Raw genomic sequence first — 24411 nt, forward strand, 5'->3', positions numbered from 1 at the left:
AGCCGGTGGGTCCCAGAGCATGGGGCTGGGTCCTGCTTGAATCGGGCTCTAAAGGGAGGTCAGATCCTTGAGGGAGCCTGGCGACGGGCCGTCCGGGGGTGTCGAGGGGAGACTGGTAACTTGGGGGCTCAAAGGGGAGGGTCACCAGCGCTTGGAGCTGGGGGGCAATGAGGAGGTCTCTACTCACCCTGTCGCCTTTCACACCCATGTCACCTTTGAAGCCAGGAAAGCCATCCTCGCCCTGAGAAATATGGGGCGAGAGGACATCATGGATGATGGCAGGAGGGGTGGGCTGAGGCGGGCAAGAGAGCGGGCGGAAGGTGGGGGGGAGCTGGGTTGAGACACACTGCTCACCTTTTCACCCTTGTGACCCTTCAGACCCCGAATTCCATCCACACCCTGGAATTGGAGGGGGGACAGACGGAGCAGTCAGGAGGGGCAGCAGGGCTGGCAGGACCAAGCTCCGGGGCCCGGCTGGCCGCCCCGACCTCCGCCTTCCTCTGCCAGCCAGCTGGTCTCTCACCTTGATGCCCCGAGGTCCTGGGTACCCCAGAGGACCCTGAGGTCCGGATGGCCCCTGGAAGAGGACAGAGAAGTGTCGATAAAGGGTCTCAGGGGGTCACTGAGCGCGCCCCAGGGTGGGAGAAAGGGAAGTGACCAATTGCAGTCTGGAGGGGGTTGCAGGGGGTGGACTGTGACAGCCACGTGAAGACACGAGGAGATCCCAAGGACTTGGACGCCCAGGTCTGGGTGGAGACCCCTCCAGGGGATGCAAGGGCCGTGGAAGAGCTCACCTGGTTTCCTTTGGTTCCGGGGGGGCCTTCCTTGCCCGGGTGACCCTGGGGGTAGGGGAAGGAGAGCGTGACCACCGGTCCCTGTCACTTCCTGCATCCCTCTCTACACTTCTTGGACCCAAATGCCCCCGGGACCTAATGAAGCTGGCTGACCATTGTCGGCATCACCAGTGACCTCCCAGGACAAGGGACACTCCGCAAGGAGACTCACCGAGTTGCCTGCAAGTCACTCCCTGGGGTGGAGGGTCAAGGGGGATTTGTATGAAGAGGTGGGGGCACTCACCGGGGGTCCATCTGAGCCAGGCATGCCAGGCAGCCCTGGTTTCCCTCGAGGACCCTGCAGGGAGATGAGGACACTCAGTCCCAGCCAGACATTTGGGGGCTCCCTGCAACCCACCTCAGCACACCCACCGTCCTCAGATCCCTTAGTCACTTACCTTCTCTCCATGAGGGCCGATGGCACCCTGGGGCCCAGGGAGACCCTAGATACCAGAGACAGACGTCACAGGGGCCCCCAGGGGTGGGCCCTGCTTTCTCCCCCAGCCAGCAGCCCCAGTTCACAACACAAGCAGCAAAGACTTGAGACCCTTCATTTCCAGTCCCCACGCAGGGTCTGACCCACTGTGAGAGCCCAGGGGGAGCCCCTCAGTCTGGGGGGGCAGACAGGACCACTCACCTGGGTCCCGGGGGTGCCCTGCTGCCCGGGAGGTCCTGGTTCTCCCTGGGGTCCCTAGAAACAGCGGCCAGGCCGGGGTCAGAAGGAAATGGTGACGGAACAAACAAGCAGGGGAGATGAGTCCCAGCAGGGACAGACGCGGGGGCGAGAACCGGGAGCCGGAGGGGGCAAAGGGGCAAAGGGACGAGGACCTCGGCAGAGACGCAGGGGCGGAGGGTCAGGTGGGGCCTCCACGCCCATCACTTACCAAGCTGCCTTTGGGACCGTGGGGACCATCCATGCCTCGGACCCCCTGAAACATGAGAGGGGCGTGAGCCCGGGAGGGACCTGTGGCTTCTGAAGCCCAGCCATCCCCATGGACGGGCAGGGGCGCGGTGGGCCACCCTCCAGTTCATCCCGAAACTAAGCAAACACAGCCGCCCAGATCCACAGGGCGTGGGGCTCAGTCTGTGGGTTTGTGGGGCTTTGTTCTGTTTCTCTTGAGGACTTTTTAAAATTTTTTTTACTATGCCCAAAGTGTTTGATGCACTTCAGGATATGGCCCTGCGTGGGCACCTGTGGATGCAGGCTAAAGGGGCAGTGGGGGCAGCGGGGGGAAGGAGGGAGGCATTCAGGGAAGGTGGAGAGGGCGGGGTCAGAGTCAGGGATGGTCACTCACCGGGGGTCCAGGAATCCCAGGAGGGCCTTTGGGGCCAAGGAGACCTCGAGGTCCCTGCATTCAGGTGAGGGGAAGACGGGACCCGTGTGGGTGAGAGCGCGTCCCTTTCATGCCCACGCCCCTCCTCTGGCATCGGAGCCACACTCCCTGTCCCCCCAACACTCACCGACTCCCCCGGCAGCCCCCGAGGCCCGATCTCTCCGTCGTCTCCCTGGAAGAGGACACGTGAAGCAGCCTCGCCTTCTGGACCACCCCCACCCCCAGCCCCCACCCCGGAACCCCCCTATCCCCAGCCCCCACCCTGCCCGCCCTACCAGCTGCAATACTTACCCTCTCTCCATCCTCACCAGGGGGCCCAGGAAGGCCCTGGGCACCAGTATCACCCTGAAAAATGGGCCACCAGGTAAGAGGGGTACAGATCCCCCAACACAGACAGACACAGACCGTCTTCAGGGTCCAAGGAAGTTCCTTCTCTCAACTCCTGCTGAGACCGTCAGCCTCCTTCCCTGGCCTCACGATCCCTCCCTCCCCTCCCCTCCCCTCCATGAAGATCTACCCCCCATCACAAGACCCCACATTCCCCCATACTCACTCTGTGTCCCTTCTCCCCAGGCAGCCCTGGGAGGCCATCAAATCCTCGGTCACCCTAAGGAGGAGAGGGCCAACCCAGGTGAGGCGCCAGTCCCTTTCCCATCATGTCCTGAGTTGGGTGGGGCTGCTTTGTGGGGACCCTCGGCTATCCCCAGGAAACAGATGAGCTCAGGAGTTCCAGGTGGGCATCAGAGAGGGGCCCAGGCCTGTTACCTTCACTCCAGGTTCCCCAGGCATCCCTCGGGCTCCATCAGCACCCGCTCGGCCCTGGGGGTGCAGGGGAGGTGTCAGAGCAAGCAGGGGCCCAGCCCTCCACCCCCTACACCCTGTCTCCATCCCCCACCCCCTCCCATCCTACCCCCGTCACTCACCCTTCGCCCCGCCTTGCCAGGAGGGCCCATGAGGCCCTGAGGTCCTCTGGGGCCCTAGGAGGGAGAGGCAGGGGCAGGGTTAGTGGGCACGGGTTGGGGGCGGGGCACTGAGCTGGGACCAGGTCGGGGGAGGCTGTCACCTGAGGGCCCAGGTCTCCAGACTCTCCTTTCATGCCAGGGCTCCCGGGTTGTCCCTGTGAGGAGAGAGGGGGGCTTGCTGAAGGACACACCCATCGGTGGCCTCAGTGCCCTCCCCCAGTGAAGCAAAATATCTCTCAACTTGGTCCTTTTCCAGGACTGTCCATACCCCCACACGTGGACAAAGGATCCCCTATCACAACACCCCACGCACTCACCAGGGGGCCAGGGCGGCCTGTGTATCCCATGGGGCCAGGGGGTCCTCGGAGGGCCATCTAGGGGGGCAGAGCAGACGGCAGAGCTGAGCACAGGCAGCAGGAGCACCCCAGACCCCGGGTCACCTCCCAGATTCACCCTTCTTCCCTGACCTTCATTCCACTGCCCTGATCGTCCTCACCCTCCCTGTCAGCCCCCAAACCAACCCAGACCTCTCTCTGTCCTACACTCACGCTGACCTACCTTTCCTACCCCTCCTAGTGCCTTCCTCCCCCCACCCCCCCACCACACCCCTCCCACCTCCCCCCAAGCCCCCCAGCCCTACTCACCCGCGCCTGCTGCAGAATCGCCTGGGCCTGGGCCTCCTGGGCCGCCACCACGGGGCCCTTGTCACCCCCACCACTGCCGAACCGGAACTGCGGGGCAAGGAGAAGAAGAAAGTCTAGATTCTTCCAGGAAATCCACGAGACTCCCAAAACCAGAGGCATCGTCCAGCACGCGGACCCCATCTCCCAGGTTCCAGATACCCTAAGCCCTTCTCCAGTGTCTCCCCCAGGCTCCGGGTCATCACTCAGAGGTTTTCAGAAACTCAGCTCCTATCTCCCTCCCTCACTCTCAGCCTCTTCCTCCCCAAAGATTCTTTGAGTTCTAGATTCCCTGAAATCTAGGATTTTCTGCCCGATTCTAGATGCCCCATGTTTGCGTCTAGGTCATCAACAAGGCCTTAAACCCTCCTCCCCGATGATCTCGTTCTTTGGGTGGATCGTCCTGAGAGACTCCTCTAGGCTTGCCTCCCTGTCTGGTTCTTGGTGACACAGTTCCCTGACCTCCCCTCAGCCCGTTCCACAAAGCCCAGAAGACCACTCACGGGGAGCATGAGGGATGTTCCAGGAGGGCCAGGGGCACCGTCTGATCCAGGGAGCCCTGCTCGGCCCGGGGGGCCCTGGAGAAAGATGGAGTGACAGCATGTTGTTAGGGCCCTGGCATCATCTTGAAACCCTCCTCAATGGAACAGATGCAGACTTCGCTAGATCTCCCCACACCCCATGGAGAAACATATCATGGAGAAAAATGACAGTGGGACATGACTGCTCCCCTCTCCAACCACACGCCGCCTTCTTCTCTGGGTGCTGAGGGCACAGCAGCCCCTCCGCCAGTAATCAACCGGCTGATGAGAAATCACCGAGAGTGGTACCCTGGATACCAGTGGCTCCTTTGCAGCCCTCCCCTCCTCCACAGGATGCTCTCATACCCTCTCGCCTGGGTCTCCAACTGGGCCTGGGTTGCCTTGGATACCAGGGGGACCAGGGAATCCCTGAAGAACACAAGAAAAGGGGGTCAGATGTGGGCGGTCAGATGGAAGAGGGGTATATGGTTGGGGGCAGGCTCCGCAGAAGAAATCTGGGGATCTGGAAAGCTCTGATTGGACAGTTGCTCCCAGTTAAGAAGGAGGCCTCAGCCAATGCTGGGAAGGCACAGGTCGGTAGGTAGGAAGCATTTCTGCATAAAGAATGGAGACTGGGGGGTCACAGCTAGAACTCACCGCAGGGCCTTCTGGACCAGGGGGCCCCTCCACTAGCATGCCCTGCAGAGACGAAGGTTCAAAGTCAGAGGCTACAGGGCTAGCACCCCGCCTCCTTCCCTCCTTCCCACAGCCCTCTGCTCAGTGACCAGAGCGACTTACGGGTTCCAGCACCGCAGGCTCCCCCTTCTCTCCCTTCAGCCCCCGGGGTCCACGGGCAGCCTGAGGGAGACACACATGTAACCCCCAGTGGGGCCTGTGAGCAGCCGAGGCTTGTGGGGCTCGCAGTCGCAGGGCCCCTGGCAGTCGCAGGGCCCCTGGAGACCTCCCTGACCTGACCCCACGAACTCCCTGGTCCTCCTCCAAGACTCCCTCTTCACAGACCACCCAGGTCTGCCAAGGGAGATCTTGGGCTTCCCCACCCCCCAATTCCCTGCCCCACCTCAGCAAACACACCCTCCCCATCTCCCTAAGAACCACTCTCAGGAAGGTCCCCAGACCATTCCTGGGACACCAGACCCCCAATCTTCCCAGACCCTCTCCTGGATGACTGCATCTTATCCTCCACACTTCCTTAGGACCTTAAGAAACCATCAACTTCCTCACCTTTAACCCAACTCGCCAAGTAAGATTCTAAGATTTCGGATAGATTTTTTTTCTTGGGTTTAAGGGAGGTCATGCATCCATATAAGAATCTGACGTAATCTAGTGTCTTTCTCCAGAAAAGAAAAGGGGTATGCCCTTATGCACAGAATTTTACTTGGAGTTTCAAGGGGTTCACAAGTTTAAAACTCCCCAGAGATTAGACATTCATACTCTAAGTGGATTTGGAGAGCAGTCCCCACGGATACCTCAAACTTGGAGCTTATAACTGGATTTTGAAAAAATACAACCTGGGCTCAGTTCCTCAAGCCCCGGCACGGAACCCCTCAGCTCCTTCCAGCGCTGCTCCCAGCATGGAAGCTACACCCTTCCTCTAACCCTCATTTAAACTTCAAGCCTACCAGTAGCCTCTCTTCCACACTTCCAGTCAAATGCCCACCCCCAACTCTGAGGCCTTAACCAAGATAGGGACAGGGAGAATGGGGGATATTTAGTCACCACGTCCCCCAACTCTCTCAACAAAGATCTTCAAAATGTCCCCCTCTACCTCCATCCTGACTGAACAATAAAGATCATTTTCCAAACTCTCCCATATCCCAGATCAATCCTAAAATTCTGGCATAAGGGAAAGGCAGCAGAGGGTCAAGGGTGGCAATATTAGAGCAGGGATGTTGGAATGAGGCAGCAGGGTGGAGGAGACAGCTCTGACTGCAAGGCAGGCAAAAGATGAAGTGAGTACAGGAAATATCCCGCTGACAGGGAGTGGCTGAAAACACAGGACACAATTAAGGGAGACAGAACAAAGGGACAAACTCTTGGAAGCAAGAATGATACCAGGGCCAAGAAAAATCAAACATGGCCAAGATGGTTAGAAAATGAACCAGATAAACAGGAAGTGGTGGGACAGACAGGAAGCAGCCAAGGAAAGAGGATCCAGGAAGTGGACCTTCAATAACAACATGGCTGCCTCAATCAAGAAAGAAACAAAATTCACAAAACAGACAGAAAGTGACTCTGGGAAATGGATTATGACAAAGAAAGACAATTCTTCCAGAAAACACACATCTTCCAGAAAACATACACACAGCAAGTGGCCATGATAAATATCTAGACCCACAATGGAAACTTTATGATTTGGATGACCAGAGACACATACGAAGTGGCTTATTATCAAATGATAAGACAGCATGAAAAACTAGAACAGAAACACAAAGAATAAGTCCCCTCCAGTCCAATCTGACACAGTCATCCGAATGGATGTCATGACTGGGAGCAGAGGGGACAGACAGGAAGTGGCCTGGAGCTTAGAAAATGTGACAGAGAAAGTTAGATTGCTTGGCAACATAGATAAGAAAATGTTTTGATCAAGAAGAAATGATGGAGACAGACTGAAAATGGACATATGACAGGGGCTTATGACCAAAAGCCTATGAAATCCAGCTTGATGGAGATAGGAAGGGACCAAGAAAGACAGGAAGTTCCCATAGGATTTAAAAGAAAAAAATCACCAATTGCTTCAGACAGAAGGAACCATAAGGAGTCACAGAGTAAGACATTTGACAAGGGAAGGCAGGAAGTAATCTTTTCAAGCAACAGATACAATCTATGTGAACAAAAAATGGATAATCACTAGCGGGAAGTAGCTCTCAGATGACAGACAACAACCAAAGACAACAGGAAGCGATTCTGTAGCTCCTGCTGGAGGTCAAGAGTGGAAGAGGAGCTTCTTGGACTTACGGCTCCCGAGCGGGCTGTCTCTGCAGACAGGGCAGGGCCAAGCTCCGTCTCCTCGCGGTAATCATCCCCGTAGGCATAGGTGTAATCGTAGGGCCCTGCTGGGGGCTCTGTGCCACCCTCCCCATATTCCTCTGTCAGGAACCTGTCGGCTGTGGGGGGGACCTGGAGATCTGTCTGCTCCTTCCCAGGGGTGGGGAGGGAGAGGGGTAGATGGAGGCGTTAGGGCTAAGAGGAGGTCTCCCCGGACCCCAGGGTGTGACAACTTCCAGCCCAAAGGGTACTGAGGGTGATGGGGCCATTTTCCTCCCAAGAAAAGCAAGGGGAGCCATTGTAGAGAAGGGGGATGGCCATCAAAGGCCCCCAATGAGGAGAGAGGTCCAGAAAGTGGGCTTGGTTGGAAGAAGTGAGGGGTAACGAGAAGGGTGGCCGGAGGGCTGGACACAGAGTGGACAGTCCATGGACATAATGATGGAAGAAGGGGGTCCACCAAAGAAACTGGTGGAAAGACAAAAAGTGACAGGGTTGGACAGAAACTGGCTCCTGGAACAGAAATATGACAGAAGTACAACCACTGACATCAGCATGGAAGGAGATGACCCTAGAGTCAAAGAATAATGGCAGGAGACACGGACACCGGAGAAAAACGGCTATTCTGAGAGAGACCAGCAGACTCAAAGATCTGGAGTAACCAGGAGACAGGACATCATGAACAAGGTGACAAAGAGCCCTCCGGCCAGAAGAGGGGCTGGTTCATCAAGATGATCTAGGGCAACGGGAGCAGGCCACAGACGCCCACCACCCCTAGCTGGGGTGAGGGTGGGGATGGAGTTACCTCCTCAGGGGGTGGCAAAGGACTTGACTCCAGGATTCCGTCCTCTTCACCTGGGGTGGGGTCCTAACCCCAAGGGGAAGGGAGGGGAGAGGAGCAGAGGGCAGGAAAGAGGAAAGAGGTTAGCGGAGAGGAGGCCAAGCAGAGCCGATCCTGGCCCGTCCCGAGGGCAGCGGCTGTCTGTGCCGGGGCGTGGGGGCAATCTCAGATCTTGCAGCCCCTTTGGAGGGGGTACAGTTCAGGGAGAGTGAATCTCCGAGGTCAGAGAGGTTCGGGGGCAGAGATCTGGATGCCCTGGCTCTACCTGCCGGTAACCGCTGCCTCTGGTCCTGGGGGGGCCCCGGGCAGTGGGGGGAGCTGCCTGCTGAGCTGGGTGCCCGGAGAGGGGAGGCTGGCCCCGGGCTGGGCTGGAACCTCCACTTCGAGAGGGCCTCTGGCCTGGTGAGGGGGACGCCTGCCGGGCCGCTGACCTCTTGGCAGGAGGGGCAGGCTTTCGGGGAGGGGTCCGACGCCCGCTGGGGGGAGGGGGAGCCCTGTGGTTGGGGCCTGGAGGTCGCTGCAGCGGAGAGACACAGGAGGGGCAGTGAGCACACGCCCTTAATCTAGATATAAGGTGGCTCTCCCCAAAGTGGGAAGGGGAGGACAGTGTCTTAGATGTTTGCAAGGGATTGGTGGGGAGAACAGGGGAAGGGAAGGGGTCCCTCAAGTTTACCTGATAATCAGGGGTGGTGCCCGTAGTCATCACATCATAATAGGGGGGCTCGTAGTCATAGTAGAGAGACTCAGTGGACTGGGGTTGGGGGAGGGGTGGTGGAAACAGGTGGGAAGGGGGTGGGGTGGGGTGGGGGGAGGGGGGAATGAGGCGGTGGATGGGAGTTGGGGATGATGGAGGGATAGGAGTCAGGAGAGAGATGGGGGTGGGAAGGGAGTGGGGAGGGGGGTGAGAAGGGGGAGGGGGGTGGGGAGGAGGGTGAGAGGGGGGTGGGGAAGTGGGTGGGAAGGGGGGTGGGGAAGGGGGTGGGAAGGGGGGTGAGTCCCGAACGTGGGACAGAAGCAGACATGATTAAGAGATTGAGCCTCCAACCTCAGACCATTGACCCCAGATCACACTTGTCACGCTAGCTGTCAGGACTCCAGCCCACTCAGAGCCTCCCTGCCCTTTCCCCACCCCCACCAACAGCCCCCGATCCTGCCCCTCCCAGGGCAAGCAGGGCCCAGAGTCAGGGCTCAGCACGTTCGCTTGCACAGGCCTCTACCTCCTACTCCTTCTCCGCATCTCTCCCTGGGTCTCCCCGTTTCAGCTTCTCCTGTCTCTGTCTCTGTCTCCTCAGCTCTGCCAACCTCTGCCCACCCCTCCCCCCAGTTCTCACCCCCACCCTCCATGGCCTCCCAATCTCTTAATTCAAGGAAGAGATGGAAAACCCAAGGACACAGTTCCAGGAAGACTGGCAGAGGAGACAAGCAGGGGACACAGTTCCCAGCCATGAATTCTTCATAATGACTTTTTATTTTTAAATGAAAATAAAAAGGTTGATGAATGAGGACTGGGAGGAGGGCGGGGTGATGGGAATAGAGGGAATGGTTGGGAAGGGGGTACCAGGGAGGGGGGTAACAGGAGCCCAACACAGGATGGGGGCTCTGGGCTGCTGGGGGAATTCCCCTGGGGCACTGTGGTGGCGGCTTCCCTCCCCGGGGCCTGCTGCAGTTTGGGGTGCACCCAGCCCCCTCACCTGTGGCTGGGGTTCCTGGTTTTGTGGCCTGTGAAGTCTTGGTGGTTGCTGCTTCGGTGATCTCTGGGTTCTGTGAGACTGCTGTCTCTGAGGTCTCTCCCTCCAACCCCCCTCGCACTCCAGCTCCTTCTGGTCACAGGATTCGTAGGCAGCTTGCACCCCCGGGATGATGGAAAGCTCCTGAATATCACCCTGCAAAGAGGAAGGGACACTAATGGAAGCAGGTGGAAAGGGCTTCAGAGAGACACAGCATAGAGTCTGGGACATGGGTCAGAGGTTAGACTACATGATGGAGATGGTCATCACCAGCCCTCCCACGAGCATACTTTCTTTTCAGGTTTGAAAGGACCTTCTCATTCATAATCCCATTGAACCTTCACAACAACTAGACAGTTGGACAAGGATCAGAGTCAGCAGGACAAGGATCTTCATGCTCATTTTCCAAGCACAATTGCATTCATTAAAGTTCCAAGAGATGATGACTGGCCCAAGGTCATGCCAAGTGGTAGAATCAGGACTAAAATTCAAGCCTTCCGCCTTAAGTTCATCTCTTGGCCTACACCCTGCCCATGTGATCGTGCATGAGCCTGTTCACAGGGGCTTCTGGAGACAGTGGCCCAACCTTAGTTGCTTTGACCTTCCAATGCAGTGATTATAAGAATTCTCAGGACCTCTGGAAATGGGGGGAAGCTAGTTCTGATTTCCAATGGCATATACTTGTGCCCTCATGTGGTACTGAGCAAACCCTGCTTGGGGATGGGTTACAGCTTGGGAATACTGTCTCAACTCCAGAGCAGAACTGGTAGCTCCTTGGGATGATAGAGATCTGATGATATTCTTTGGCGTTCCCCTTGGCACTAAGCCAGCAGGTATTCAGAAAACATTGACTGGCTGGGTTGGGTGCATGGACAGATTGGATGGGGGGATGGACAGACGGCTGGGTGGGTGAATGGACAGATGGATGAGTAGATGGACAGATGGCTGGGTGGGTGCATGGACAGACGGATGGGTAGATGGACAGACGGCTGGGTGGGTGCATGGACAGATGGATGGGTAGATGGACAGACGGCTGGGTGGGTGCATGGACAGATGGATGGGGGGATGGACAGACGGCTGGGTGGGTGCATGGACAGATGGATCGGGGGATGGACAGACAGCTGGGTGGGTGCATGGGCAGATGGATGGGTAGATGGACAGACGGCTGGGTGGGTGCATGGACAGATGGATGGGTAGATGGACAGACGGCTGGGTGGGTGCATGGACAGATGGATCGGGGGATGGACAGACAGCTGGGTGGGTGCATGGACAGATGATGGGTGGATGGACAGACGGCTGGGTGGGTGCATGGACAGATGGATGGGTGGATGGACAGATGGCTGGGTGGGTGCATGGACAGATGGATGGATGGATGGATGTACAGACGGCTGGGTGGGTTCATGGACAGATGGCTGGGTGGGTAAATGGGGGCTCAGACACCTGACTGAATGAGAGGGTGGATGGATGATGAGTGAGTGAATATATGTGTGGGTGGACTGATACAGAAAAAAATGAGAGGCACAGAGTAGATAGAAATGGAAGTAGATGGAAGGAAGTGAAGAAATGGCTGAATGGAGAGTCGGGGGGTGACAAGATGGGTGGGTAAATGACATGTATGCATGCATTCTTCCATGCACATGCAGGCAGGGTGGATGAGCGGATGGGTGAATGAGGAGATGGATGGATGGCTTAAAGAGGATGGATGGATGGAAGGACAGATGAATAGATGTGTGGCTTCAAGGAAGGAGTGGCTGAGCAGGAGAAGAATAGGCAGGGAGGAGAATACAAGCCCAAATGCTGGAAGAAGTGAGCGAGTATATAAATGAACAGATGGGTAGATGGATGGGTGGATGAATCGTTGAGGGGATGGATGGATGGGTGGACTAGTGAAAGCTGCCTGACAGAATAAATGACTATGGACAATCCTACCATACAAATGGGCACCTAATTCTTCTACCAAAAAAAAAAAAAAAATGCAGTCCTGAAGAGAGGAAGTAGAAATAGACTTTATGAAAGGAAAAGTGAAGGGTCAGGACACAGGAAGATGGAGTACTGAGGTCAGGAGGGGAGTGAACACAAGATAGAGGGCCAGAAATCACTCCTCTCCCTCGTTGCTGCGGTTACCTCGAAGACTTCCTCGTCCAGGATCCGAGCACCAAAGATGATCACGCCCCGAGTGTCCAGCACTGGGCGGGCGCTCCGGGGGAGGGGTCGCGTGACTCGCTTCTTACAGTCAATTACGAGGGTGACGGACTGGCCCTTCACAGCCACAGCCACACGGTGCCACCTGGTCATGGGAGCGGGCAGAGGTTCCAGTGACCGACAAGGCAGGAGGGTCACGAGGGCTGGGGGGCTGCTGACGCGAAGGCTGACAAGCCAACGGTAACACAGCGCAGTCAGAGTGGCTACCATCCCCTGAGCGCGCACAACACGCAGGCACCACGCAGTCACGTTCTCATCTGATTTTCACAATTCTGTTATCCCTATGTTTCAGACATAGAAACCAAGGCTCAAAAAAGCCAAGCAGATAGGCATGGCTGAGTCCCGTTGCTATCCACCTGAAACTATCACAACATTGTTAATTGGCTATACTCCAAGATAAAATCAAAAGCTTTTTTAAAAAATAAAAATAAATAAAAGAAAAAAATAGTCAAGTAACTTGCCCAAGGTACAAGGTAGTCCTACGCACAAGGATTTAATCTCTGAAGCCCAAACTCTGGGTTAGAAGAGACTTGACTAAAGTTTGGGCAGTGGGTAAGCAAGTGGTTGCCCAAAGGGATTTCCTAGATTAAGGGGGGAAATTGAAGGCAGGAGGAGAAGGGAACGACAGAGGATGAGATGGTTGGATGGCATCACTGACTCAATGGACATGAGTTTGAGCAAACTCCAAGAGAGGGTGAAGGACAGGGAAGCCTGGAGTGCTGTGGTCAAGGGGTCACAAAGAGTCAGACACGACTGAGCGACTGAAATAACAAGGATTAGGGGGTGGGGGTTCTGGGGGCAGGAACCAGAGGGGAGCTCCTAAGAGACAGGCCGGACAGGCCAGAGGAGCGCACTGACTTACTTGCCATCCGCCAGGCTGAGGCCTCGGAAGACGGGCTGAGCCGGCGGCTGCGGCCGTCCAGTCTGGTCCTCGTACAGGAAGCGGACGGGCCGGCCGAGCTCCAGGCCCAGCTGCCGGACGCCCTGGGCACTGTAGAGGGTCAGGAGAGGCGCCTGGAGGCCCGGGCGGGTCCGGACCACAGTCAGCAGAGAGAAATCTTTGGGAAAGCCTCCTGGGACACAGACATACAGCAGGAGGAAGAGGCAAGGTGAGCCATCAACCCCTTCCCCTCTGATCCCACCCCCCATGGGCTCTCCCCACTCCGGCGGGTCACCCATACCTGGAAAGAGCTGACGGGTGGGTGCGCTGAGCTGGGCGGGCCGGGACACTCGGTAGGCCACATCATCTGGACAGATGCCTCTCGCCCTCCGGACACCGTCAGGGAGGGCAGGGAACCTCAGGGCCCGAAGCACGTCCACGGGGGCTGCACCTGGGAGAGTCACGAGGGTCAGAGGGGCCCACACTCAGGGGGGTGCGCACAGGGGACTTTGGGGGTTTAGCGATCAGGTTTCTGGGGCTCAAACTCCCTGGAAGACATAAGTCACCTCGCCCTTCCACGCTTCTGAACAGAGCCTGAATGGATGGAAACAAAAGTCACCTGGAAAAAGGCAGCCTGGGCCTGTACTCAGCTCCATGCCCACCACCACCACTCCGCCCAGCCTCAGTCTCCGTCTCCATCTCTCAGCCTATGAATCTCTACTCTGTCTTTCTTTTTTTTTTTTTTAAAGAAAGCCCAGATAACTATTTTAATCAGTTTATTATTTACCTTCTGGCTGTGCCGCTTGGCATGTAGGACCCTATTTTCCCAGCGGGGATCAAACCCGCGCCCCCTGTGTTAGAAGCACAGTCTTAACCACGGGACCACCAGGGAAGTCTCTTTATTCATCTCTCTCTTCCAACTCTCCACCTGCCTCCCCTTCACTTGCTCTGTCTCTCTGACTCTATCGGCTTCCGTATCTGTTGGTGTCTCTCTCTCCTTGGCTCTTCCGTTTTCCTCCGTTTCCCTCCGTTTCCCTCACCCTCTACCCATCTTTTCCTTTCTCCAGCTCTTCCTTCCTCTCGATCTCTGGGTCTCTGGCCTCTGTCCAGTGTCTCCAGCATAAACAACATCTGGGCAAGCCATCATCCTGGGCACGGGAGGGGATGGGGGGCCACCAGGGGGGGAGTAGAGAGGCTCTCTATGGAGAGGGGGCATCAAGGGGGAGGCGGGGGGCCACTCTGACCATGCAGAGAAAGGAGATACAAGAAGGAGCCAGCCCCGGAGCCAGCGTCCCTGGCCGGGGAGATGGGCCGGGGGGCGGGGGCGCGTGGGGAGCCTGAAGCTGCCACGCAGAGCCGGAGCAGATCCAGGGCCCGGAGCCACACATCTGCGGATCCCATCAGAGTCCTCTGCCCAAAACCCGGGCAAGCTCCCCACACCTGGAACCTGGACCCTGCCCCACCACCCCCGCCACCCGTGGCCCAAAGATTCTAGAGCCAGGCCACCAGCCCTGTCCGCCTAGAACTCGGCTTCTGAGGGCTCAAACTCCCCAGGAGACAGAGGTCGCCTCTTTCTCTCTCACTCCCCCAAACACAGGCTTCTCACACCATCAGTTCCAGATTGGAAGAAAACCAAAGAAAGTTCCAGCAAAACTTTCACAGAAGTGTTGGGCAGGGCAGGGGCCAGAGAGATCAGGAGCGCAGAGCTGGGTAGGGTGGGTGAGGTGGGGCAGGCAGGCAGAGAAAAGGCCCTTTGAGTCCAGGAGCCGGGAAACCACGGTCTTGCCCCCTCCCACCTCCCTGCCCTAGCCTGGCCCCCGCGTGTGGCAGCTCCGCAAACATCAACACACAAGGGCCGCTTTGAGAGACGAAGGGTAAGTAAGACAGAGACACAGAGACTCACAGAGACCCCAGGCCAAGGAGACCTCAGAGGCCCCCACCCTCTACCAAACCCCAGGAGAGTCCAGCTCAACCCTATAGATGGCCTAGCCGCAGGTCTGCCCACCTGGCTTCCTACTTCAAGTCACATAGGGGCCCCCCTGTCTCTGGCCTCAGTCTGCCCCAGTCTCCCCACTGGTGACCCCATCACCCCCACCACTCTGCCCCACACTGATGAATTCCACACTAACCCACTTCCCTCCAGAGTCCCACCTCTATCCACTCAGCCCCCAAATAAGAGACAGTCATCTCAGCCACCTCCCTGCCTCCATGTTAAAGGATCCCTTTTCTCCCTAAAAAAGACTCCTAGGATTTACAGACATCCCATACTTCAGTTTTCTGTCCCTGAGCTCCTCCTGCCTTGAAAGGTCTTCCTTCCATAATCTAATCTAAATCATTTATGCTGCTTTTCTGACCAGAAGAAATAAATAGTCAAGTTATATGCAGATCAGCCTCCAGGGTTTGGGGTTGGGGGGGGGCTTACTCCAGCCTGCCTAGTACCCAGGTACTCAGCCTCCTCCTCACCGACGTCAACCCCCCCTTCCCTGGAGCCAGGACTTCTGGATCCCGGGGAAAAGAAGGAGAAGGTTGGGATTGTGGAGGCCAGGGTCCCAGGGGAGCCCGGCTGGGCAGAGGGGGAGGGGCGGGGCAGGAATGCAGAGAGTTGGCTCCCGCCTCAGACACCTGATCCTGGCCTGTCCAGCGGCCGTCCTGTTGGCAGTCAGCCCCACGGCTCCCCAGAGCCAGCCGCGTGGCAGCATCGAGGGCATGGGAGGGGGAAGGGGATCCTGTCGGGGGAGCCAGTGAGACAAACAGTCCAGGTATCCCTTCTTTCTCTACTTACCGGACTCTGCTCTTTCCCAAGGATGCTCACCCTCTCACCCCAAAGATGTGGACAGAAAGAAGACAGACATGCACCTCCCATCCATCAACACTTGCATCTGCCCCTGACTCCAGCACCTGGCTGGACCACACTGGCCCTGCTGGAGGACCCCAGCATCCAGCCCCACTCACATGACCCTCCACCATTCACCCTTACCTGCCCTCCCCTGCTCACTTCAGAGAGGAAAAACAAATCCCCATTCTGGCTCCAAGGGACCCAGGTGTCCTGCCCTCCAGCCTGGACCCTTGACCGCCCCAAATCCCATTCTCAGATCCAGAAGCGTCCCCCTCTCCCTAGGTATCCGCTGTCCCCTGTCCCGGGGACATGCAGACCTCCGGCCTGATTTCGATGACCCAGGCATTGGGACTCCGCTTACCTGCCCAGGCGGGGGCGGCGCTCAGCCCCAGCAGCAGCGGCACCAGCAGCAGGAGGCGATGGCAGCGGCTGCACCGCTCCATGGCTGGGGCCCGGAACGCCCGGTCCGGGGACCAGGGGACGCCGGCGGCGCTGGGCACCCCGAGACTGCAAGAGAGAGCGAGCACGCCGGGCTCCTGAGGAAGTCGGAGGCTGCCGGGTGGCGACGGCTCTCAGGGACCCAGCTCCATGCAGCGGGGCGCCGTCGGGGCTCCGGCGCTGTTCCCTCCTCGGTGGCCGCCGCTCCTGTGTGTCCCCGGCCACCCCAGCGGCCCAGAGCCCCCACCTCGCTCCCGCCCCCGGCCCAGCCCCTGCCTTCAACCGCCCGCCCACAGCCACCGAGGGAAACCCCACCCCCGATCTCCACCTGGTTGGGGGGGCGCGAACGGGAACCCTCCCTCGCGGCCCTCGGGCTGCTCTGCTCTGCTTCTCGCAGGGACTCAGTGGCCTGTACCTTAGGATGCTCTTTCCGGGGAACCCCAATATCTCTTCCCCGGTCTCTTTATTTTGGGGGTACCCAGACGTCCAGTCGCAAGACCCCTCCCCCGTTCCTCCCCCTTGAAGACCCAGAGCCCCCTTTCAGCAGAGTCCGGGGCGGGATGTAGTGGGAGGGGAGAGGCGGGCCCGGGGGTCGCTACCTCCCCTCACCCCATCGGGTCTCCATAATTATTTCCCCTCGGCCCGGCCCGCCCGCTGTAATTACAGAGCCCGGCCCGGAGCTGGGTATTTATAGACACCGCTATAGATAGCGACTGGGGACCTGCAACCCGACGGCCGCGGGGAGCGGGGCGGGGGCGGGGGGGTGGAGGTCGAGGCGGCTAGAGACTGGACAGACCCACACACGGGCTGATCGGGTCCCAGGGGATGGAGGGGAGGGCACCACGTAAGGGCGTCCTGGAGCCCAGGTGGAGAGGCATCCAGTCGGGAAGGGGGGCGGCAACGCGGGGTTGGCAGAGTCTGGGAATCGGGGTCACTCGGGGACGAGGCCGCCTCCAGGCGGGCAACGCCGGAGGAGGCCGCGGCGCTCTGCGCCCAGGGCGCCCCCACGGGCGGGCACGGCGCCGGGTCTGCCCGGAGCCCGCGGCGCGGCCAGAGGGCCGCCCGGAGCGAGCCGAGGCGCCGCCGCCCGCTGGCGCTAGGAGGGCGCCGGCGAACAAGGCGCCTTTGAGAGCCGGCCGCCCTCCTCCACGGCCGCCCCGCCCCGGCCCGGCGCACCCTCGGCCCCCTCCCTCGCCACAAAGCGCGCCTTGTGTCCCCCCCCACCCCCACCCCCACCCCGCGCCCGGCTGCCAGCCCCAGGGAACTACTGCGGCGGCCGCTGCGTCCAGGGAGCGCTCCCCACCGGATACCCTCCCACCCGCGGCCCGGGGCGGCGCTCCTCCCCACCCCCAAGACAGTCACCTCGGTCCAGAAAACAGCGATTTTAATTTGAAAGCGATTTTATGTGAGTGAAAGACAGGGGAAGGGAACCCCGGAGAGAAGAGCCGCAGGGCAGAAGTCATGCAGCCCCAGCACCCCACCTCCGCAGGCTGGCCATCGCCCCTCAGTCAGGCTGGGACACTCACTGTCCCAGGCTCCGCGGGGTGAGCCCGGGGCTGCAGAGGGAGCTGGGACGGGAAAGGCGTGAGGACTACTCACCACCCCGGCCCTGCCCTCAACGCAGGCCCCTTCCCCCAGACAGACAGGAGTGGTGGGGAAAGGGCAGGGAGGCTCAAGAACCCAGAGCAACCGGGCCTGCCTTTCCCAGACACCACCTCCGCCACTGGCATCTCTTAGTCAACCTGGGGAAGTACAGTGCTTCTTTAGTCTAACTGCAAGTCTCTGTCCTCCAGGAAATTAAAAATAGCAGATGGGTTCCCCCCACCCCTTCACCACCACCACCACCACCTTTTTCAGTCTGACTGCCGGAGGTGGGGAAGTGTGAGACGGGACTCTGGCCAGGGGACAGTGACAGGGTCCCCTCCTTCCAGAGAAGCCCCCATCTGCCAGGCTGGGTTAGAGGAAGGCCTGGCAGAGCTTACTCCCATGTCCATCAGTTTGGGGGGCCTGCCCCCCAATAGCCATCTTTGCGGGAGTTCTCGTTCCACTCTTCGGATGGGGATGCTGAGTGAGGCAAGACGACAAGAAGCAAGGACCTGGGAGCAATGCTGGGGCTCTGTGCTGGGGGAGGAGAGGCCACTCCAGGCTGGAGTGAGAAAGCCCCCCAGACCGTGGCAGAGCCAGACAAACGCGGAGGCTCAAGGCCGCCGCGGGGAGAGGTCCACCAGTGGTCTGGGTCCCTCTGACTTGGGACCTCAAGCAAACCCTTACAGGGTTTAGGGGCACCCCCTGGAGGCCTCAGTTCGGCTCTGTGCTCCTCCATCCCATCAAGATTCTAGGAACACGGTCCCTCCCCACCCTGCCCCAAGGCCCAGAGTCCCTCGCCGCTGTGCCCTCCCCCAGCGTGAGGAACAGCACGTCGGGATGTGGGCTCAGGCCAGCTGGTGGGGAGCCTCAAGCATCTCCATGAGGAAGGTGTCGATGGGGGTGTCGCCGATGAGCTTGAAGAAAAACAGATGCTCTAGACACTTAAGGCCTATGGACCTGAGAGCAGGAAGACGCAGCAGCAGCTTGGCAAACCTGAGGGCATGGGAGATGCTGGGTAAGAGCCGGGGCCACGCGGGCCCTGAACACACCCTGGGGGCACCCCCACCCCGGTGTGGCCCCGGGGCCCCCAGCGCCTCTCACCGGCCCTGTTGCTCAGGGTACTTCTGTTTGCAGTAGGTCTCCAGGGACGCATATACTTTCTCTCGCAGGACCTCGACCTCACTGGGGTTGGAGAGGCCCTTGGCATCTGGGATGGCAGGAAGACAGGAGGAAGAGGAAGGAGGACCAATCAAACCAGGACAAATGTGGATACATGGCCCACACGATGTTCCTTCTGGGCCCCACCTACACACCCTTCACCAGATGCCTGGCCAGGGAAGCGGGGTGCAAAGGGTCTGGGGGATGGGATCGGAAAGGGAATGTTTTTCAACGAATGTGGGTTCCTCCTGGTCAGCTGGGAGATTTCTAGGTTGAGGGGGGCAGCTGGGTAACTGAGGAGTCTCCGAAGAAGAGGCAGCTTGCAAGGCTGCCTGGGTCTTGAGGAACAGGGGCAGCCCTCCTCTTACCTGGATTGAACAGAATGATTGCCCTCAGGCAGCCAAGTTCTGTCTTGTCCATCCTCATGTCCCGCATTTTGGACACTAGCTCTGTCAGCACCCTGGAGAGGGACCTGCAGGTCACTCAAAGGTCACAGCTCAGCCAGCCTTGGACACGGACCAGCCTATAGCCCCGCCCCCTCGACCACCAGGCCAGCCCAGCTGAGGGCCACTGACCTATCAAAGATGGCTCCCACGCCTGCGGAATGGGCCGAGTTGCGGTGCACGTGGAGACCTGTGGCGAGGAGGATGCCGTCTCGGACGTCAATGGATCGGTGAGAGAAGGAGGCGATGAGCAGCTCATTCCAGCCTGGGGGGGGCGGGGGGCGGGGGCCACAAGGGTCAGGGGCCAGGGATGAGGCCACAGGATGGAGAGCACATTGAGGGAAGGGGAGAAGAGAGGGTGAGGTCAACAAGACTGGTTCCCTGAAAATGCAAGGTAAGGTCACTGGGGTCTCTGAAGGTCAGGAGGTCCAAGAGGGGTCCAAAGACAAGAGGTTCGAAGGGTCCAAGGTCACTGACCTGCCCGTAGCAATATGACCTGGTCATCCAGAGGCAAGGAGGAAAAGTGGGGGATCCTCTTCGCCCACTCAACAAGCGTGAAGAGCTGTTTGTCAGCTGCCTGGCAGATGTTGGTCACAGGGTCATTGGGCTGCAGGGATGAGGGCTGAGTTATGGGAGGTTTGGAAGCACACTGGGAAACCCCCAACCATAAAACCCTTTGGACAATCCCCTGGTGGCTCAGTTAGTAAAGAATCCACCTGCAAAGCAGGAGACCCAGGTTCAATCCCTGGGTGGGGAAGATCCTCTGAGGAAGAAAATGACAACCCACTCCAGTACTCTTGCTTGGAAAATCCTAGGGACAGAGGAGCCTAGTGGGCTACAGTCCATGGGGTCGTGAAGAGTCAGATACAACTTAGCGACTAAACCAGCACCTTATTTGTAGTCTCTTCAAGCCCCATCTGAACCAATTCCTGCTCTTCTGGCATTCAGGAAGACAACTGTTAACTTGGGACTTGCCTGTACTTGTTTTGGGAGTGAGGACAGAGAATGCTACCATGCCCACCTCAGATGTGAGAGACCGTGTCTCGGGGCACTTCCAGCCCCCGGCAGTGTGAAGTGGTGGTGAGGGGAAGGGACGGGAGCTAGCACAGACCTAGCCTCCGGCCCCCCGACCCCCAGCAGGAAGGAGAGCACTCACGCTGCTGCCGCTGCCCCCGGTTCCCCCGGGACCCTCCACGCCCTGGTCACTCTTCTGCTCCACAGCAAGCTCCGCCTCCAGGATCCTGTCCACAGGCATCTCCTCGGGGGCTCCCCCGGCACCCTCCCCATCCCCGTCTTTGTCCTTCCCCCGCTGACGCTCCTCCTGTACAGCTAAGGGCCAGGGCGGGGGGAGAAGAGAAAAGTGGAGAGTCAGCAGCCAGCCATGAGGAGATTCCAAAGTGTCCTTAGGGCCGTATGGGGTCTCCTGGCCTAACTTAGAAGATATTTATAGAAATTGGGGAAGTCACTTGAAACCACGGCATATTTGTGGCAGTCTAGACACAGGAGTTATGAAAGAACAGATGACTACTCCAAGAAGTAAAAAAGGTGGATAGAGGAATTAGACAGAAAGCCAACATTTAAACAGAGGACCTACTACATACTAAGAAACATGCCAAGCGTGCTTTAACATTTTCACTCCAGTATTATAACAACCCTATGAGCTCTTGACCCCATTTTTAAAGATAACAATTTTGAGGCAGTTCATTGAAAGTTTGTCCAAGTTCACATGACACATCATGCATCTAAACCTAAGTGTTCCTAACTGCAAATCTGGTGTTCTTCTGACTCCAAGAGGCAGGAGAAAGCGCATTGAGCCTGGGTCTTCAGGGACATGGGTTCTGATCCCAGATCTGTCACTCTTTTGTTGCATGACCTTGGGAAAGCCAGGCTTCAGGCTCATCTTCTCTAAAATGAGGCAGGTGACCAATATAAACTCCCTAAAGCATCCCTCAGGATTTCAGAATCAGACTTAAGATAAAACAGAGAGAAAAAAGAGAGAGAGATGTTTTGGGGGTCTTTTAGTAAAGCCTGCAGTTTAAGAGAGCACAGGCTCAGAGTTTGGAGAAGCCAACACAGATACCACGGAGACAGAGGCCAGAGTGGAAGGCTGGCTCAAAGAGAAAAACAGCTAACCCGGTTAGAGAGGGGGAGCGAGAGAAACCATCCTGGGGAAGGAAAAGTGATCCTAGCACCAGCCCGGGGTGAGGGGGTGGGTGGTGGTCAGAGCTCTGTTCAGGCCAGAGTGGCAGAATCATTAAGAAGGAAACTCAATGGACCACATCAGGGTACCAGGAAGGAGAGCGGATGTGCACGGCAGAGAAATGAAATAGCGCCCTCTGGAGGAGAGGGAGGAGCCCCGCCTTCCAGAGAGGCGCGGTCCCGGAAGTCCTCCCTCCCCCTCCTCCCACGGGGCACAAGGGGAGGCCTGGGGGGCCGGCCCTTACCCTCCCTCTTCATGCCGGTAGCCAGGCACTTCTGGTAGCGGCAGTACTGACAGCGATTCCGCTGGCGCTTGTCCACCGTGCAGTCCTTGTTGTCCCGGCACGAGTAGGTCAGGTCCTTACGGATGGTGCGCTTGAAGAAGCCTTTGCAGCCCTCGCAGCTGTAAACCCCGTAGTGTTTGCCTGTAAGAAGAGAGGAAGGGCAGTGAGACTGCACGCACACCCTGGGCCACTGGGAATCTTGTCCACCTCCTCCTACCCACTCTACCCCTAGCAAACTTAGCTGAAGTCCGCTCCCAAGAGATGGGGAACCAGGACGTGAGGGATGCTGCAGTTCCATTCTTCTCAGGGTTCAAAAACCCTAGACCAGTCCCCTCCCACCTCTGACCAACCCCCACCCCAAATCTAAGCTGGAGGTTCCTCAATTCTCATCATGCCTCTCCCAGTTCACTAGCTCAAACAAAACCTCAAGAGCCCCTGGGAATCCCCCAGATGACGGTACGTGGTACACACACTCTCTTCCTCCCTGCTAGTCCTCTGAGCCCCATACCTGAGCTTCGGTCCCCGCAGATTGCACATAGCCGTTTGCCAGCCCCAGGGCCACCTGGAGGGGGTGGACAGTGCAGGCCCCGGACCCCTAAGACTGGTGGCTTCACATCTTCAGGGGGGCCAGACCCACCCCCAGGGAGCGACACTGTTGAGTTAATCTGGGATGGGGGAAATAGGGAAGTCACAGGGAGACTCATTGGGAAGGATAATCTCTCAGAGGGGACGGACATCATTCTCTACCACCTAGGCAGGGCCCTGGACTGCACGTTACAAAGAACACTACACTGCAGTGCCTGAGAAGGGCCACCCCTGGGGCACAACCCCGAAGAGATGAGACATAACGGTCCCCTGAAATTGTGCAACACAGTGGCCCCAAAGGGCTTTTATCTCAGAAGGGCAGATGGGACCAAAAAGGCAAAAAAATCACTGAAAAACGAAAGGGACATCAAGAATAAATAGTATGTTCTTTTATAGTACTGGGGAGGAGGCGTGCACTGAAAGCTCAGTGGCACCTCAGGAAGGGCCAGGGGTTTCACAAGGACCACAAGCCTGTCAACACTAGAAGTTCAGTGGACCAGGGAAGTTCATACAAAGATCTGGGGTCAGGAGGAAAACAAGGAAATGAAAGTGGAGAGGCAGTTAAGTGGGTTATGACCTCTCACCTGGGGACTGCTGACAGGCCCGGAGAATCCTGGGGGAGCTGGAGGGGGAAGGCCGGGGGACCCCATGGAAGAGCTGATAACTGGGAAGGGGGAGCCCAGTGGTGGGGGTGGCATCGAGGGTGGGGGTGGAGCCCCAGAACCTCCAAGGGACGCAGCTGCTGAAGGGGGCAGGGGTGGTCCGGGAGGAGAAGGGGGAGCGGCCCCCTGGGGAAGGGGATTTGGGGAGGAACTGTCCGGGCTCCGGGAGTCTGGGGGGTGAGGGAGGGTACACACAAGCACAGACACACAGACACAGGAGAGACAAAAAGAGAAAATGAGTCTTGGCTCACCCAAAAGGAGACGCATTCTCTCCCTCTGATTTCCCCACCGCGCCCCCATCCCACCCCTTCCCGTCCAGAGGCAGCCTACTGCCAAACAAGGGCTGAACCCCTAATCGTGGTGTGAGGAGGGGACTGACAAACGAGAGGAGGAGAGCTGAGCAGTGCATTTGGCCACCCCAGACCCGACGCGTCTCGTGTGGGTGGGGCAGCACGTGGGGGGGGGGGGGGACCCGCCAGCCTCTGCACTCCCAGGTCGCGGCCCGAACGTGCAGGGCAGAGAGACCCCGCCGAGGACGCGGAACTCGCCTCCCAACGTCCAGGGTCCTCAGGCTCGAGGACCGGGACCCGGCGCCGGGATCGCGGGGGAGCCGGCCCTCCAGCGGCTGCCCTGGGGAGGGCGGAAGCGCCCCCTGGCCGCCCCGCCCCGGGGGCAGGGCACTGCGGCCCCCGGGAGGAGGGGACGCGTGTTTACAAACAAGGGGGCGGGGGCGCCCGGGAGAGCGCCCGGGAGGGGGAAGGGGCCGCCGGCGTCGGGGTCTCGGCGCCCCGGCCGGTCCGCGGGCTCACTCACCCCGCCCGCTGTCGCCCATCCCGTCCCGTCCAGCCTCCCCCGGCTCCGGCTCCGGGGCCTGCTGTCCTCCGGCTGCCGCCGCCGCCGCCGCCGCCGCGGGATCCAGCCAGGGCCGCCGCCGCCGCCACCGGGACGCGACCCCACAATGCATTTCTTTTCGCACCCCCACCGGCCCACACTGCCCTGCGGCATGCCGCTGGGGGAGGAAGGGCGGGCGCGCAGCCCAAGACATGACTCCCGGCTGAGTGTAGGGACGCCGAGCGGCACCAGGGGCTCCCGAGGACCGCTCGGGGGGACGAGCCGAGCACGAGGAAGCCCCAGAGAAAACGACTCTGGCCTCAACCGGGTCAAACTAAGCGCTTCGCCCGGCCCTGTACCAAAATGACAGCGCCAATGTGGCAGCCATCTTGGTATAGACGGGAA

At 58.8% G+C, this 24411-nt stretch overlaps 2 protein-coding genes across 15 annotated transcripts in view; both read right to left on the reverse strand.

Annotated features, from left to right (window-relative positions):
* The window catches only part of COL11A2 (collagen type XI alpha 2 chain), a 30131-nt gene extending 13256 nt beyond the window's left edge, over window positions 1–16875 (reverse strand). Inside the window, exons 1-30 of one of the 13 annotated variants that reach the window (XM_043907109.1) lie at window positions 16673–16875; window positions 16181–16326; window positions 13285–13434; window positions 12966–13176; window positions 12026–12188; window positions 9866–10057; window positions 8440–8691; window positions 8139–8201; window positions 7307–7486; window positions 5129–5188; window positions 4988–5029; window positions 4697–4759; window positions 4313–4387; window positions 3774–3860; window positions 3447–3503; window positions 3231–3284; window positions 3091–3144; window positions 2933–2986; window positions 2721–2774; window positions 2459–2512; window positions 2295–2339; window positions 2129–2182; window positions 1718–1762; window positions 1471–1524; window positions 1232–1276; window positions 1078–1131; window positions 795–839; window positions 524–577; window positions 355–399; window positions 188–241 (exon numbers count right to left, since the gene is read on the reverse strand). In XM_043907109.1, coding sequence (XP_043763044.1) covers window positions 188–241; window positions 355–399; window positions 524–577; window positions 795–839; window positions 1078–1131; window positions 1232–1276; window positions 1471–1524; window positions 1718–1762; window positions 2129–2182; window positions 2295–2339; window positions 2459–2512; window positions 2721–2774; window positions 2933–2986; window positions 3091–3144; window positions 3231–3284; window positions 3447–3503; window positions 3774–3860; window positions 4313–4387; window positions 4697–4759; window positions 4988–5029; window positions 5129–5188; window positions 7307–7486; window positions 8139–8201; window positions 8440–8691; window positions 9866–10057; window positions 12026–12188; window positions 12966–13176; window positions 13285–13434; window positions 16181–16262 — 2442 coding nt within the window. In that variant the 5' untranslated portion in view covers window positions 16263–16326; window positions 16673–16875. Of the gene's footprint in view, window positions 1–187; window positions 242–354; window positions 400–523; window positions 578–794; window positions 840–1077; window positions 1132–1231; window positions 1277–1470; window positions 1525–1717; window positions 1763–2128; window positions 2183–2294; window positions 2340–2458; window positions 2513–2720; window positions 2775–2932; window positions 2987–3090; window positions 3145–3230; window positions 3285–3446; window positions 3504–3773; window positions 3861–4312; window positions 4388–4696; window positions 4760–4987; window positions 5030–5128; window positions 5189–7306; window positions 7487–8138; window positions 8202–8439; window positions 8692–8847; window positions 8926–9865; window positions 10058–12025; window positions 12189–12965; window positions 13177–13284; window positions 13435–16180; window positions 16488–16585 lie in introns of those variants that run through there. The other 12 variants (XM_043907108.1, XM_043907110.1, XM_043907112.1 and 9 more) reach the window with 12 other exon arrangements.
* Window positions 16876–17624: 749 nt separating this feature from the next.
* Window positions 17625–24404, reverse strand: RXRB (retinoid X receptor beta). 2 transcript variants are annotated; one of them, XM_043907123.1, is made up of 10 exons: window positions 23989–24404; window positions 23098–23345; window positions 22437–22593; window positions 21890–22069; window positions 20602–20774; window positions 19923–20052; window positions 19578–19710; window positions 19371–19462; window positions 18946–19051; window positions 17625–18837 (listed from the first exon to the last, which is right to left on the reverse strand). In XM_043907123.1, the coding sequence occupies exons 1-10, from the start codon at window positions 24218–24220 to the stop codon at window positions 18690–18692; spliced, it is 1599 nt and encodes a 532-aa protein (XP_043763058.1). In that variant the 5' UTR covers window positions 24221–24404; the 3' UTR covers window positions 17625–18689. The 2 variants fall into 2 exon arrangements, with proteins under 2 accessions (XP_043763058.1, XP_043763057.1); XM_043907122.1 differs by having other exon boundaries at window positions 19371–19474.
* Between the last annotated feature and the right edge of the window lie 7 nt (window positions 24405–24411).

The sequence above is a fragment of the Cervus elaphus genome, chromosome 7, assembly GCF_910594005.1.
Source record: "Cervus elaphus chromosome 7, mCerEla1.1, whole genome shotgun sequence".
Taxonomy (NCBI): Eukaryota; Metazoa; Chordata; class Mammalia; order Artiodactyla; family Cervidae; genus Cervus; species Cervus elaphus.